Source organism: Ostrea edulis, chromosome 1, assembly GCF_947568905.1.
Source record: "Ostrea edulis chromosome 1, xbOstEdul1.1, whole genome shotgun sequence".
Lineage (NCBI taxonomy): Eukaryota > Metazoa > Mollusca > Bivalvia > Ostreida > Ostreidae > Ostrea > Ostrea edulis.
Window position 1 is genome coordinate 99,288,008 of NC_079164.1, and position 17,620 is coordinate 99,305,627.

Sequence of the window (17,620 nt, forward strand, 5' to 3'; positions counted from 1 at the left end):
TCTTCGGCTGATTTGATGCGTGCTTTAATTGAATTAATGATCTCTTCAGATGAATTAATGATATCAACAATTGAATTGATGCGCGCTACAATTCAATTGAAGAGAGCAATAATTGATATAATGCATGCATTAAATCAATGAGAGCAATAATTGAATTGATGCGCACATTAATTCATTTGATGAGAGCAATAATTGATTTAATGCACGCATTAATTCAATTATTGCTCTCTTCAATTGAATTAATGATATCTTTAATTCATTTGAAGAGAGCATAATTCTTATAGAGAGAGCAACTATATAATTAAAGATATCTTCAATTCAACATATCCACAATTGAACTAATGATATCTTTAATTGAATTGTTGCTCTCTTTAAAAGAATTGATGCGCGCATTAATTCCTTATACAAAAGCATTGTAAATGATTTAAAGATATCTTCAATTGAATTAAAGAGATCATCAAATTATTTATACCGAGCTCTAAACTAATTATTGCTAGCAATATTTCTACTAAACTGATGCTCTCATCAAATGAATTGAAGAGAGCAATAATTGAATTAATGCGTGCATCAAATCTATTATTGCTCTCATTAATTCAATTGATGCACACATTAACTCAATTGATGAGAGCAATAATTGAATTGAAGCGCGCATTAATTCATTTGATGAGAGCAATAATTGATTTAATGCGCGCATTAATTCAATTAAAGAGAGCAATAATTGAATTGATGATATCTTCAAATAATTGAAGATGTCTTCAATTATTTGAGTTTATGTTAATTTGGCGCTCCATAAACCCGGGCCCCCTGAATTTCTAGTCAGGTGCTCTACCAACTGAGCTAACTGGCCACCGGCGATCGAACCCGGCTGACCGCTACATTCCTCCCTCCTTAAATGTCTTCACACCTGAAGACGTCAACTCGGGATCTTTATCCCCTGGCAGGCATTTTCACCTGTCAGTTCCAGGGGCTGGTCTACGGCACCAAATGTAACAGGAAGGGAGAAAATGCAACGGACCAGACCGGGATTTGAACCCGGGCCCCCCTGAATTTCTAGTCAGGTGCTCTACCAACTGAGCTAACTGGCCACCGGCGATCGAACCCGGCTGACCGCTACAATACATTAAGATCGGGTTCGGTATTCCGATCATTTAAAAAATGTAAACAAGGAAGTTGGATCGAAACACTTTCTTCCTGGTTACAGGCATGATTTTTCACACCTACTGCCACTAGTAGTGCCAGCAAAATGACGTCTTTCCACGAATCGATTAAGGAAATCTTAAATGGTAAGTATTAAAAGAGATTTAAGAGATGAATTCAATGAATCTCTGAAAATACAAACTTTGGGATGCACGTGTGAAAATTTTTGAAGCATAATTCATTATCTGATTACCGTACATGTATACAACACGTTTTCCTCTTCTTTATCAAAGATACGTATTTGTACTTAATTTTCACTTCAAACTGAGTTGAATTCAGTTCGTCTGGAAATCATATCAGTTCTTCCCTTTGCACAGAGAATGGGCTCGTGAAAACAATTTTTGTGCCCACCCACACCACAGACACCTGGCATTTGGACCCACTCTCCTATTGATCCACCCATCCCGTTTGTAATTATGATTTAATAATGAATGTATGCTTGAAATGTGTAGATTCTATGCCTTATTGTATTCATTCATTATTTCCAATGTCAGTTTTATTAAACTTTTGAAGTTACACAATCCAAATTGATTAGATATTTGAAGCAATAGATATAGTTAACATTAAAGGAGAGGCATCAGACCAAGAATAGAGGTCCAGACATCAGGAGTCTGTGCACCTCCACCTAACCTCGGCTGAGATTTGGCTCGACTGGACATTTGGACTGCATGAGTCCCAGTATCCAGCTGAGCCGAATCTCAGTCGAAATTACCCCTCCCCTCCTTCTAATTTATGCAAAATGGTATATAGAATTTGTAAACCAGTCCCCAGTTCACTGGAAAGGGGAAGAAGCTGATATTGGTTTTATTCTGATTCTCTTTCATTATCCCCCCTTTCTCTCATAAAGTGTAGAACTTTGTGACATTGCCCTCACATTTAGGCTATGTGGTGGTTATATGGTTCAAACTATTGGAGACAAGAAACATGCAGATTATTGTACAGTTGTATATTCAAATAACAATCTTTTCCTTGTTTTCTTTTTTAAAAAAACAAAACAAACAAGAGGCTTATTTGTCATTAATTTGCATCATAAAATGTTCCCAGAATTCTGTTTGAAGGATTAATGTTACCATGCTCTCAATGGTATCACACATTGTATGTATTCAATACCATGGGAAATGTTAAAAGTATTATAAACTTAAACTCTCTCTCTCTCTCTCTCTCTCTCTCTCGCCAACCAAACCTACTAAGTGAGGATGTCCTTACAATGTGTAGAAGAGAATACATGCACTGTATATTATTCTAAAGGCAAAAAAAGTACTACCTTAGGTATAGCTATAGGGATACCTTTAAAAGTTTATTTAATACTCTTTCGAATCATGAAAAACAGGTTTTTGATAGAGAATATTAGTACGGACTTGTCCTCACACCACTTGTCCTCTGTCCATTGGTTGAAATTTATCCTCACATTAGTTTTACTGTCTCTCTCTCTCTCTCTCTCTCTCTCAATGCTTCAACCCTGTAATACTAATTTTCATTGCAGAGGTGGAAAAGTTTCTGGTAGAGACTATCAAAAGGGAGAACTTGTCAAAGCCTTCCAAGGATCACAAGCAGACAATCCTCGATAAGCTCAGCCGGCTGAGGGAGGAGTTTCCCCAGTTAGCCCCGGACAGATCAGCAGACGATGCCAAAACAGGTAAATGGTTTATATTTAAATAACACGAAAAGATTTGCTTTACTATCGACCTTTACACTTGCAACTTTTTTTCACCGTATATCATGAACCACAGAGTCATCTTATAATCATCGTTGCTAGCCACGGTTACCGAGTCCGGTAGCCACGGTTACAGAGTCCGGTAGTACCTACCCTACCATTTGATGTAGTGTAAACGGGGACAATAGGTGTGGCTTGAGACAATGATTATAATCAGCATGATCCAAAAGTTTTAGGTAAAAACAAAAGCCTGTGGATCTCATTGCTCATCTGAGCAATTATAGTAAAACTCGTACAACCCCATTGTATCCCCGTAATGGTCTCAGAGATCATGTTACCCCACCATTGTCCCCGAGGTCATGTGACTCCATTATCCCAAAGGTCATGGTTTGAATAAATTGAATTCACAGGGGGGGGGGGGGGGGGGGGGGTGTTTACGTATTGATTTCACAAACTGTAACCTTTTGTTTATTTAGAAGAGGATTATACAGAATTTCATGTACTTTCCTTTTAAAGGATATTTACCCCTACTGTGTCTCTTTTGTGACCCTCTTGCATGACAGACATCAAACTTGGTACACTGGTACATCTTCAGGAGTAGATGACCCTTATTGATTTTGAAGTCACCTGGTCAAAGGTCAAGAGTTAAACTGGACATAGGAATATACTATTGATTTTGAGATCAAGGGCCAATTTACTCCGGACATAGGAAGATGTTGTCCACTCAATATTTACTAAATGATACATGTGTATAACCCTTTTCAATTTTGCACCACGGGGGCATAATATGTTTCTGTATCATTTCTTGTTGGAGGGAGGGGGGGGGGGCTATTTATTTTCACATGACATTTTCATTCTTCAAAGTTATTTCCTGATATTAAAGTAAAAGGAAGAAGCTAATAGGAAGCATAATAATAAAGTGTATTGTGTGTATTCCAACTAATGTCCTGAAGGGGGGGGGGAAGTTTATCGAATACTTTTGAAATATTTGTTCTGGGTGATTGACTAGTTTTTCGGGAAATGGTTCACGATAACCAAAATACTCCAGATTTTCACACAAACTGTGACAAAGTTTTGAGATTTATAGCACACACTAAGTTTGGGTCCAGTTCTAAGAACTAAGTAATTTGTGAAGAGCCACTTCTAAACGGGGGAAATAAACACATCATTTACCACATGCAATATAACTACAAGCCTCTTCTAATAAGGGGATACTTGAAGCGATTTTGTTTTTCAGAGAACTTATGAATCCTTATGTATAATAGGTATTATACTATTGTAAAGTTTTGGAGCAATGTAATAGGTGGCGAAATTTTTTTATTAATAAATGTACATTGTGAAAAATATGGATGTAGATATTAGGCTTATGGTGTCAAGAAAATTTTAATAGATCTTGGATTCAATGACAATTTGGATCAATAAAAAAATTGACAAGCATATGTTACAAATTGTACAACAAAGAATTTTTTATCAAGCTAAGCAAGATTTTTTTTAAAATTGAAAATTCAAATTGTTCATATTGATGGGTTATATCTTAAAATCAATTCCTGTAAAGTTGTAAAAGTGTATACCTAAAATGTGATTATCCTCACACCATTTAGCCATGGAAACGAGCAGATATTCCAATACAATCAGAGCAAATAGAAACAGGCAGATATTCCAATACAATCAGAGCAAATAGATGCTGTACTTTTTGTGTGAATAATATTGAAGATGAATACCATTTTATATTAGTTTGTCCTGTATATACAGAATTACGGAAATTATTATTAAGGAATATTTCTTATTTTAAAAAACCCATCAAAGTTTAAATTGATATAGTTGTTTAACATGGGAATGTAACCTTGGAAAATTTATATCCAATAGTATGACACTGCAAGAGATGATTCAGTATTTGTAACTACATGTATGTACCTACTTGTATTTGTTCTCCAGTAAATGTACCACTGACGTGTTTAAATTGTTTATATTATTGTATACTGATGAGTTTTAAACCTGAAAGTAATAACGAACTTGAACTTGGATCATTATAGATCATGTGCATACAGTTAAGGTTGAAATCATATATAAGTTCAAAGTCGGTTTGAGAGAGAGAGAGAGAGAGAGAGATGATAGAACTGTTAATTAAGTGGGGACAGTTTCTAACCATTTGACCTACGTTATGGGGTCAGAAATGCACTCTGAAGACAAAAATTTCGTCCTTACAGTTTCGATCCCTAAATGACTTTATGTGACTCACAAAATGTTAGAGTAACCTATTACAGGTGTCTTTGCCTCTACCATAACACATCTGTATTATGTCCTAGATTTTGTAATGTAGTCCTCCACAACAGGATTTATCCACGAGAGAGAGAGAGAGAGAGAGAGAGAGAGAGAGAGTAAAAGATGCAAAGTGAGGACAAATTTCAACCAATGGACAGAAGTTGTGAGGACAGAATTGCACTATGAGTACAAATACATGTCCTCTTAAATGTGACCTACAGTATGGGAAAGATGTAGATACAAAATATTAGCTTAGTGAGGACAAGTGGTGTGAGGACATGTCCTTGCTGATATTCTCTCTCAAAAACCTTTTTTCATAATTCGGAAGAAAGTAATAGATAAACTTTTATAGGTATTCTTATAGCTATACCTAACATAGTACTTTATTGTCTGTGTGTATTCTCTTCTACACATTGTGAGGACGTCCTCAATTAGTACATGTAGGTTTGGTCGGGGAGAGAGAGAGAGAAAGAGAGAGAGAGAGAGCAATTATTCGACTATCTTTTTCTATTCATTGTATTAAACTTCGTTTTACACTTCTAAGGACTATGACAATACTCGAAATAGATTAGTACAATTTATATGTACTAGCAGCACACCTGTAACATTCCGAAATTAACAACCAATCACTGGGCATTTAAATTTGTCAGTCTAAATATAGAACGGGGCAACACAGGTATATAACAGCACAACCCTGACAGCGGTTAGCAATTGCATAAACAAACCCTCAGATGTCTTTGTGCTGCCGGCGTCCTAAGAAAAACCTTACAGATATCGGAATGGCGGAAGTCAGAAAGAAATTAGTGATAGTGGGAGACGGTTCTACGGGTAAGACGTGTCTCTTGATGGTGTTCAGTCGGGACCAGTTCCCCGATGTCTACATTCCTACCGTGTTTGAAACATACGTTGCGGACATCGAAGTGGACAATAAGCAAGTGGAACTAGCCCTTTGGGACACGGCGGGGCAGGAGGACTATGACAGGCTCCGCCCTCTGTCCTACCCAGATACTGACGTCATACTGATGTGTTACTCTGTAGATAACCCCGACAGTCTGGTCAATATCCGCGAAAAGTGGACCCCTGAGGTCAGACATTTCTGTCCAAACGTCCCCGTCGTTCTTGTGGCGAACAAAAAAGACACACGAAATGACCCAGAAGTACTAAAAGAACTAGAACTAGAGAAGAAGGAGCCGGTGAAGGTTCAGGAAGGACAGGCTATTGCTGATCAGATTCGCGCTTTCGCGTTTTTGGAATGTTCAGCGAAAACCCAGGAGGGAGTTCGAAAAGTGTTCGAGACGGCCACACGAGCGGCACTACAAGTTCGGAAGAAACGGAAAATTCGAAAGTGTAAAATTTTTTGACAAAAAAACCAAGTGTTTACAACTATTGAGAACACAGGACTTTGATGGTATAAAGAAGAAAATTGCAGCAATTCTGTGATATTTTTATCAATACAAACTTCAATGTGTTCATTCTCACAAAAGTACATCGCAGGGACTTATGTAGAAAAATCAAGACCTCGCCCCTCTCTCTAAGAAAAATAACTTTTTTCATAGGGGATGTCTAGATTTTTCTCCACAAGTTCCTGTGTTCACGTACATGGTGCAATTTCATGGTTATGTGTGTGTGACTTGTATGCTTAAATGTTAATTTTTGAATGGTATGTTTTCTGAGTGACTGAGTATTTATTTCAGAAAGTACGTATGCATATGTTTATTATATGTTATGTAACATTTGAATGTTTTATGTGAAAATAATTAAATGAACATGAATTTTAAGACTTGTTTCTTCGGTTTTGAGGTTCTAACGCACGGTTTTCAGGGTTATATTGTGACTTTGATTGAACACTGCAAAAATTAATTGAGGCTATGCTTATGACTCGGCCCTCCCCTCTCCCTGAGGGCATCAGGCATTGGGGTGTAATGGGTTGCTATAAAAGAAATCAAGTTTAAACTTAATTAAAATATGTAACGTTTATTTGTAGGGGGGGGGTGTATCATAATACTGACTTAAATCGTTTCTCCATAATTACGAGACAGGAATTCATCTTGTAGTTAAAAAGAGAATTGTTTAATTGTTACCATAGAACAGCTCTTTACTAGAAGAGTATTTAGTAATGAATGGAAAATCGTCTGATCAAGATGAAAGTCTCGTAATTATGATCACAAAATAACAAAATAAAATCTTATGATATCGTGTTAATTTTCTCTTAATTCCGAGATAGGATCTCGTTAGTCCGAGATGATATCGATATACAATAATAACTCAATTAGATAAATTGGCACACTAGATATGATTTTTGCAGGAATCTTAGCAGATAAGGAATACAGAATTAATCTATTACCTCTCCCTGATCTTCTACAGATTTATGTAAGACAGGGTAGCAGAATATACGGTGAACACGTTCATCTAAATATGGTTGACGTTACAGGTCGCATTTGTTGCAAAAATATATCAAAGCATGTAAAATATACATGTATAGGATTCTCCTTGAAATATTTTGTGGGTATGAATTCGAAATTTAAGACACTATTCGGAGGACATCCCATTTAGCAAACATTTTGAAAATTCGAGAAGAAACATATGTTACGCAAATGGGAATGAGCCAGGTAGAGCACAATAGACTTTACTTGCAGGTAGACTATAGGCTGTTTCTTAAAACACAACAGATTTATTTTTATGAATTCTAAACAGGTCACCATAAGTTTAATTACATTGTAATTAATTGTAAATATGAATAATCTCGTTTTAGCCTGCATTTTAGTTCCAAATAAATTGGAATTTATCTATCTATAAGCATTAATTTTAAAGTCGATTACTTCAGTTTATCAAAGCAGATGCTCTAATTACAAAAGAATTAATCCTCTAAAAATTAACACTTAATTAAATGTCGATTACTTCATTTTCTTCAAATAGACGCTATGCTATGATAGAGAGAAATAAAACTATTGAATATTAGTTCTGCTCTCTTAAAGTTACGAGGAAAATCAATCTTAAGATTTTTGTAAGTTTCTTTGTGAAAAGGGAAGAAATCGTACATTATCTCTTACGATGATTATTTATCGTAAGGTTTCTTGTGAAAAGGACTACTGATTATTATGAATAATACCTTTTATTCTTAAAAAAAAAAAAAAAAAAAAAAGTTCGTTTATACCCGTTTTGTTTTTAGTCTGATTATCATTACGTTATGAAAGAAGGTTGATAATTAGTCTTCGTAATAGAAGAGAATGCAAGGTCATACAAAATTTATATCAATAATTAGTCTTCATAATATAAGTGAATGCAAGGTCATACAAAATTTATATCAACAATTAGTCTTCGTAATATAAGTGAATGCAAGGTCATACAAAATTTATATCACTAATTAGTCTTCGTAATATAAGTGAATGCAAGGTCAAATACAAAATTTATATCACTAATTAGTCTTCGTAATATAAGTGAATGCAAGGTCAAATACAAAATTTATATCACTAATTAGTCTTCGTAATATAAGTGAATGCAAGGTCAAATACAAAATTTATATCAAGCACTAAAATTATCAAGGATACGAACAATTAGATCGTAAAATTTTCAGGACAACCTGTTAGAACAAAAGAAGACGATAGGCATCAGGTAACCATGGATAACAAAAGGTGCACAAAAAGTAGAAGCTACAGATGTATTCGGAGACTAGGCAATCAAAAATCAGATGCATCAGTAACATTGAAAAGTCCCCTCCCTTTTCTTTTTCATGAGGAGAGATATATTATTAAGGAGGCTTCGACACAACTGCATTCATAATGAAGATTTATTCCGCTGCAATGTCATTGAGAGCCCTTTATGTATACGTGCGTTAGTAGAGGATGACTTCTTTTTTCTTTTTTTTCATGTAGTAGGGACATGGATTATTTAACAAAATATTTAGTATTGACAAACTTCAGATAGTTCTGCTGTGGGGTGACGCTTCTCTCAGTATATTCTCTCTTATTCACACATTTATTAAACAAAGTAATCGATTTAATCAATAATCTAGTAATATATCAATACATCATATATATTTAGAATGTCTAAAACTGGCTATCTCCTAGTAGATTTATACCTGATCCCTTTGTAATTATATTACAATAAAATACGTTCAAACCCAAATAAATGTATTTACAATGCAAACTCAAAGTGTTACTATTGCAATATATTTACTAGCGAGCGCGAGTGAGCTGAGAGAGAGAGAGAGGGGGGGGGGGTCATAATTTGGATGTCTCTGTTTACAACGAGATAGACCATGACTGTACACACAATACTCGAAATAGATTTGTACAATTTATATGTCCTAGCAGCACACATATAACTTATGTTCTGAAATAACAGCCAATCACAGAGCATTTAAATTTGTCAGTCTAAATATAGAACAGGGCAACACATATATATATAAAACATCAGGAGCGGTTTGCAGTAGTATATTAAACCGTTAGAAGACGACCCAGGGGAAAATGCTCATAGAAATCGAAATGGCAAAAGTCAGAAAGAAATTAGTGATAGTGGGAGATGGTTCTACGGGTAAGACGTGTCTCTTGATGGTGTTCAGTCGGGACCAGTTCCCCGATGTCTACATTCCTACCGTGTTTGAAACATACGTTGCGGACATCGAAGTGGACAATAAGCAAGTGGAACTAGCCCTTTGGGACACGGCGGGGCAGGAGGACTATGACAGGCTCCGCACGCTGTCCTACCCAGACACTGACGTCATATTGATGTGTTACTCTGTAGATAACCCCGACAGTCTGGTCAATATCCGCGAAAAGTGGACCCCCGTGGTCAAGCATTTTTGTCCAAATGTCCCCATCGTTCTTGTGGCAAATAAAACAGATACACGAAATGATTCAGAAGTACTGAAAGAACTGGAGGTAGCGAAGAAGGGACCGGTGACAGTTAAGGAGGGACAGGCTATTGCTGATCAGATTCGCGCTTTCGCATTTATGGAATGTTCAGCGAAAAGACAGGAGGGAGTTCGAAAAGTGTTCGAGACGGCCACACGAGCGGCACTACAAGTTCGGAAGAAACGGAAAATTCGAAAGTGTAAAATTTTATGACAAAAAACAAGTGTTTACAACTATTGAGAACAGAAGACAATAGGAAGAAACTGCAGCAATTCTGTGATATTTTTATAAATATAGAATCCATTATGTTCATCCTCACTGATGTACATGGTGCAATGTCATGATTAAATGCATGTGTCACTTTTATGCTTTTTAAAATGTTATTATTTAAGTGGTATGTTTTCTGAGTGACTGAGTATTTATTTAAGAAAGTATGCACGCATATGTTTATATGTTATGCAACATTTGATTTTGTGAGTGAATATTGTTTTATATAAACATAACTAAATACATCAATTTTCAATGTTTTTGCTTCAATATCTTTACTAATTGAAATGATGGCCATATATAAAAATGAATTATTTTCCTTTTGAGGACATGACCTTCCATGCTTCACGCCTAGCATACTTCTCATTTCTTCAACAACAACAAAAAAATTAAAACATTGTACCTATCAAAGAAAATGGGTGCATAAGAAATGATCTTTGCAGGAATCTTAGCAGATTAGGAATGTGAAAATCATTATTAACCCCCGCCTATACTTTTCTACATATTATACAACATACGGTTGTAAAAACGACAGTCATCGGATTCTTATTTAATGTTTATATGACATTTATTACAGAAAGGGATCAAAGCACCTACAATATGTGCGTTTCTTTACAGATTTTATTATTATGAAATCAAATTTGGAGACGTATTCCCAGAGACAATGGAATTTGCGCTTAAAATGTAGAATTTATCGATGCCTTAAATCTCTTCACATTGATCGCAGGATCAGAGGTTAACTTCAAATATTGATGTTTAAGGTTCTTCTGTTAAGTCTAATAGCTTCATTTTTTTCTCTGTAAGTTGTAGCCCAGTTTCTAACCCTCTGTTTTACGTCAGTAGCGTGCATATGTTATTAAAAATAGTGTTTGTACCACACCATATTGGTGGCCAATCCAGAAATTTTGTCAAGAGTGTGTGCGTTTTCCGCCTAAGATAGAGCGGACGGAGACCCACAATTAGCAAAAAATTACCATTTTGAATATTCAATCAATGGGATACAACCCCCGCAACAACCCCCTCTTGATCTTAAAAAGCTCTGGTGTTCCATATATCGACTAGCTCCTATATCAAAATAATGCTCATATCTCCAAAAAAGAGAACGATTTCATTCTATGCGATGTAAGATGCACATGTTATTTTTAAAAAATCTTGAAATATCAACAGATTGTATGCCAAACTTAATATTCTGCATAGAAGATAATCGCGCGCTAGAGTGTAGTGGGTTCTAGGAATGTTGATCCAGGAGCTGTGTTTAACATAGCTAGTGGCTATTCCTTTGTCTGGGAGCTGTGTTTAACATGGGTAGTGACTATTCCTTTGTCTGGGAGCTGTGTTTAACATGGCTAGTGACTATTCCTTTGTCTGTGAGCTGTGTTTATCATGGGTAGTGATTATTCCTTTGTCTGGGAGCTGTGTTTAACATAGTGACTATTCCTTTGTATGGGAGTTGTGTTTAACATTGGTAGTGACTATTCATTTGTTTGCGAGCTATGTCTGGGAGCTGTGTTTATCATGGGTAGTGTCAGATTAGTCCTTTGTCTGTGAGCTGTGTTTAACGTGGCTAGTGATTATTCCTTTGTCTGGGAGCTGTGTTTATCATGGGTAGTGTCAGATTAGTCCTTTGTCTGTGAGCTGTGTTTAACGTGGCTAGTGACTATTCCTTTATCTGTGAGCTGTGTTTAACATAGGTACTGACTATTCCTTTGTCTGGGAGCTATGTTTAACATGGTTAGTGGCTATTCCTTTGTTTGGGAGCTGTGTTTAACATGGTTAGTGACTATTCCTTTGTTTGGGAGCTGTGTTTAACATGGGTTGTGACTATTCCTTTGTCTGGGAGCTGTGTTTAACATAGGTAGTGACTATTCCTTTGTCTGGGAGCTGTGTTTAACATAGCTAGTGACTATTCCTTTGTTTGGGAGCTGTGTTTAACATAGCTAGTGACTATTCTTTTGTTTGGGAGCTGTGTTTAACATAGGTAGTGATTCCTTTGTCTGGGAGCTGTGTTTAACATAGGTAGTGACTATTCCTTTGTCTGGGAGCTGTGTTTAACATAGCTAGTGACTATTCCTTTGTTTGGGAGCTGTGTTTAACATGGGTAGTGACTATTCCTTTGTCTGGGATCTGTGTTTATCATGGGTAGTGACTATTCTTTTGTTTGGGAGCTGTGTTTAACATAGCTAGTGACTATTCTTTTGTTTGGGAGCTGTGTTTAACATGGGTAGTGACTATTCCTTTGTCTGGGAGCTGTGTTTAACATAGGTAGTGACTTACTATTCCTTTGTCTAAATGTGAAATTCACACGTCTGATATAACTTTAAAACGGAGGCTCCGTGTCATAGCAAGGATTTGTGCAATAAACTCGTAATGTTCCAGCCTTTCAGCCATGATAGTAACATCAGTTGCGGATCCAGACATTTTTTTAACAAGGGAGGGGGGGGGGGTGACTGGGAGCTGTCGTGGGTGTCAAAGTCCCTGGAAATACAGAGTTCTGGCAAAATAATACGTTTATAATTTTAGTGGGTTTTTTTTTTTACATTTCTATTAAAAATGGTGTGTGTGTGTGTGTGTGTGTGTGTGTGTGTGTGTGTGTGTGTGAGAGAGAGGGGGGGGGGGTGCACTCTGCACGCTGATGCTTGGCTCCCCACTGACGGCATGCATAGGGTAAAATTTGTTGCACTTCACATTAAGCTAGTGTATGGTGCCACATTTCTACCATTACATGTCAGATTTTATAGCTAATTATGTGGATTTGTCAGATAATGTTCATTTGTCAAATCATAAAAAGTTAAAAGGGTAACTGTAAAAATGCTTTCAAGCTCAAAATGTGTCATCCATTTAACAACATAATGATTTGACAAGTCAACATCGTGATCTGACAAGTCAACATAGTGACATAATGATCTAACAAGACTAACCAAGATCATTATGTCGACTTCTCAGATCTCTTTGTTGACTTGTCAGATAATTTCGTTGACATGTTAGATCGTAATGTTGACTTGTCAGATATCAAAATGGAAAGTAGAAGTCAACAAAAGGCATTAGCAAAAAGAAATAAAAGAATAGAAATTGACAATTGTCAACTAATGAACTGACATGTCGACATTAATTATCTGACACGGCGACATAATTATCTGTCGGGTGATGGCAGAAATAGGCCACCATACCTCATATCATATTCATTAAGTTTACAAATATTGACTTGATAAAGAGAATTTGCTTCTGTACATAGTATATAAAAGATAGTCTTCTTCCATTTCTGACAGTAGGCAATTAATGTTGGACAATGCTGCTTAATTTTTGTACATTGTATATAAATATCTGAAGATACTAATGTATAAATATCATAATGAGGCTGGTACTGCATGTATAAATATCTTAATGAGGCCGTACGTACTACATGTATAAATATCTTAATTAAGATACAAATGTATAAATATCTTAATAAGGTACTAATGTATAAATATCTTAATAAGGTACTAATGTATAAAAATCTTAAGGTACAGTACTAATTATGTATATAAATATATAATTTTTTTAAAAGATACAAATGTATAAATATCTTAATGAGGCCGGTACTGCATGTATAAATATCTTAATTAGGCGGTACTGCATGTATAAATATCTTAATAAAATATACAAATGTATAAATATCTTAATAAGGCCGGTACTGAATGTATAAATATCTTAATTAGGCGGAACTGCATGTATAAATATCTTAATTAGGCGGTACTGCATGTATAAATATCTTAATGAGGCCAGTACTGCATGTATAAATATCTTAATAAAATATACAAATGTATAAATATCTTAATAAGGTACTAATGTATAAAAATCTTATTAAGATACAGTACTAATTATGCATGTATAATAAATATATAAATTTTTTAGAAGATACAAATGTATAAATATCTTAGGTAATAATGTATATAGATAATATATTAATTAAGATACAAATGTATATTAAATATCTTAGTACTAATGTGTGTACAAGTAATCTTAGAAGACTGTTGTATTTGAAATATCTTGATTAAGATACAATTGTATGTCTACTAATGTATGTATTGTAAGTAATTTTATAAGACTAATGCATATGAATATCTGAAGAGACTATCAATCGTGGGAACTCGAGAAAATGTTGGAAATACAGGTTGTCATTCCTGGGTAAGAAGTTAATAGACTGGGAGTTTTGAGTTTTATTTTCAGTTTTTCTGGTAATGCTTTTAAGGAGACAGTATTAAAACCTGCTGGATTATATATTTTATTCATATCAGGGAAGCTTTTATTAACAGAAGGAAACCATCAAAACAGCAAGTGCATGATCAACTTTATAATGCTCTCTTAAGGTACATTCTCTGAAAGAACTGTCTCATAAACAGACAGAAACTTTGGATCACTTGTTTTCTCAAGTTGGAATTACATTGTATTTTTAGCAATATGCCTATCAAAGATACTAAGATAAACAGATATCGTAGTACTGAATCCGCCCATCTTAGTACCGCTCTTATTCACAGTGTGACCAAGTGTTTTTGCTATTCGATTTAGTTTCCTCACTTTACAACATGTCTGTAAAATTAATGCTGTTCCATTTAGTTTCCTCACTTTACAACATGTCTGTAAAATTAATGCTGTTCCATTTAGTTTCCTCACTTTACAACATGTCTGTAAAATTAATGCTGTTCATTTAGTTTCCTCACTTTACAACGTCTGTAAAATTAATGCTGTTCCATTTAGTTTCCTCACTTTACAACATGTCTGTAAAATTAATGCTGTTCCATTTAGTGTATACACTGTATATAGTATGCACCTAGAGACATGTTCTACAGTCTTTTCATTTAATATTGAGGTAGACATGAACAATGAAAATTGGTTTTTGTTGTCATTATTCAGAGGATTACTGGAGAAAATTTAATCTCATTTAAATTTCCTGTAGTGATTACCATGATACTGGAGGGAATCTCGTTAAATTTTCCTCATCCTCACACGCCAATGTTTTGTGATTACATATCCTCCCAAAACCTTGACTTGTGAGGATGAATTTTCCTGTAATGATTACAATCACCACAATAATGACATAACAAAACTATAATGTACATCATTGTTTGAAGATCAGTCCTGAGATGTGTCTGTACTGATCAGCACTGCATAGCAAAAAATGACGGAGTCAGGATGTTATTCGATGCCATTAGAATCACTGTAGGATTAATTACTACATGATCACATCGAACCAGCGAATCTGAATATGAGGGATAAATAAATGACACAATTAACAACTGAATCGTCAAACAATTCTGTAAATTCTACTGCAATAAGCCAAACCTAGGAATTTACTAGCTAAATGCGCAACAATGAAAGTGCTGGGGTTTTTTTTCAGACCAAAATAGCATCTTTGCTAGCCAAGAGTTTTTGGTCCACTCCTGGAGTGGAGTGGACTGAAAACCCTTGGCTAGCGAAGATGACCAAATAAATGAAATGATGCACCGGTTATTGTGACACAACCAGAAGTCAAACTCGGCAAGTCTTTAATCCAGGGCTATCATTTAGGGATCACGGAATTATCACGGAATGAAACAACTTTATTTTTAGAGCAATTTCATTCACAAATCCTAATTGTTCTTGGGGATATTTTTTTCTGGTTCAAACTGATTAGGGCAAAATTCAACCTAGAAAGATGAAAACATTACATTTTCCTGCCCACTTGATTATTTACCATGTTTTCATTATATAATAGGAGATTGTGTGCAGTGTGACATGCTAAGTTTGGTTATACGCAGTTTAGGTAAAGATGAGAGAGATCGACATTTTGACCCGGGCCTTCAACTCAGATTTGCTTAAAACCAATTATAAAGATTCTGAAAAGAAATTGATTTACAATTATCTACAGTAATACTCAATAAATACAAAATCTTCAACAGATCTATAGGTGGATTTCAGTTTTGCTGGATAAATCAATTTGTTTTTGCTTCTTCTATTCACAAATATATATCTGCATTGTGTATACAAGTAATTTAATACTTTTTTGCATGGCATTTTTTTTTCTCTCTTGGGGCAATTTGGATAAAAATTCCAAGGGTATACTGATCTTTTATACTGCATGACAGACTGGTAATTATTTTGTTTGATTTTTAATTGGTATAAATTTATATTTTTATTCAAATGAAAGAAGCTAGTATAAGTCTTTAGATTCAAGAAGACTGTCATAGTACACAAATTGAAACCTCTAACTTTGATATCCAGTGACAGGTGAAATCTTTATGTTTATGTTTTGCACTGTAAAGCAGCACTAGTGTGTGCAATATACCTTTATTTTGAGGTTAAATATAAACTGTATAAAGAGATGAGGTTACAAACCAGTTCCCCAGAGCACACCTGTATGAGTTTGCTTTATTCACATCATTACAGAAAAATAATCATTAAGATATTGTGTTTATCGTAAAAATTTATCAATGAAACCAATCATTGGTTCTGTGTGCAGTGTGCCTGATAATTCAAATGGATTGGCCAAGGGTAGATAACCCTGGTAAACTTAAGCCATCAGGGTATGTTTGTTCCATGTTTGCTAGAAGTTAAGGTATCAAAAAATTGCCTATTAGTTAGGATTGGTTCTTGTGAATAATCTTGAAAAAATATTTATAACATGCTCTGTCACCAAATCAAATATATATATATATATATATATATATAATATATATATATTTTTTTTTTACAAATCATCAAAACAAAAACATAGTTTAGAATTTTTCTGAAATCAGTTATGGTACCAGCTAGGGTAAGCTGACACTGGTATTGTTTGACTTTTTCAGCTGACCAGAGTTTTACAGACGAGTCGTCCAGAACTGGAGGTAGTTCTAATGCTGATGATGAGGACCAGTACGGAGAATCTAGTAAGAACACTTATATGTGAAACATTACACTGACTTAGTGGAGAAACTAGATAAGTCAGCTCAGGAAGTGTGATTTAATGCATCTTCACAAGCCCTTGATCTGTTACTCATCTCATGTTACTCTCATCTCATGTCACTCTCATCTCATCTGATGTTACTCTCATTGCATCTTATTCACATCTCATGTTACTCTCATCTCGTATTACTCTTATCTCATCTCATGTTACTAATCTTATGTTACTCTCATCTCATGTTACACACATATCATCTCATGTTACTCACATCTCGTGTTACTCTTATCTCATCTTACTCACATCTCATGTTACACACATCTCATCTCATGTTACTCTTATCTCATCTCATGTTACTCTCATCTCATCTCATGTTACTCTTATCTCATCTCATGTTACTCTCATCTCATGTTACTCTCATTTTATGTTTCTCTTATCTCATCTCATGTTACTCACATCTCATCTCATGTTACTCTCATCTCATCTCATGTT

At 35.1% G+C, this 17,620-nt stretch overlaps 3 protein-coding genes across 3 annotated transcripts in view; all 3 read left to right on the top strand.

Annotated features, from left to right (window-relative positions):
• Positions 1 to 1,137: 1,137 nt before the first annotated feature.
• Positions 1,138 to 17,620, top strand: part of LOC125670924 (src kinase-associated phosphoprotein 2-like) — a 20,995-nt gene continuing 4,512 nt past the window's right edge. Inside the window, exons 1-3 of the mRNA XM_048906367.2 lie at positions 1,138 to 1,283; positions 2,681 to 2,833; positions 17,037 to 17,117. Coding sequence (XP_048762324.2) covers positions 1,244 to 1,283; positions 2,681 to 2,833; positions 17,037 to 17,117 — 274 coding nt within the window. The 5' untranslated portion in view covers positions 1,138 to 1,243. The remainder of the gene's footprint in view (positions 1,284 to 2,680; positions 2,834 to 17,036; positions 17,118 to 17,620) is intronic.
• LOC125670929 (ras-like GTP-binding protein Rho1) lies at positions 3,358 to 6,891 on the top strand. The gene has a single exon (XM_056140422.1). The coding sequence runs from the start codon at positions 5,845 to 5,847 to the stop codon at positions 6,472 to 6,474; it is 630 nt and encodes a 209-aa protein (XP_055996397.1). The 5' UTR covers positions 3,358 to 5,844; the 3' UTR covers positions 6,475 to 6,891.
• On the top strand, positions 6,914 to 10,478 carry LOC130046899 (ras-like GTP-binding protein Rho1). Its single transcript, XM_056140432.1, has one exon. It carries the CDS (start codon positions 9,580 to 9,582, stop codon positions 10,177 to 10,179), a length of 600 nt encoding a protein of 199 aa, XP_055996407.1. The 5' UTR covers positions 6,914 to 9,579; the 3' UTR covers positions 10,180 to 10,478.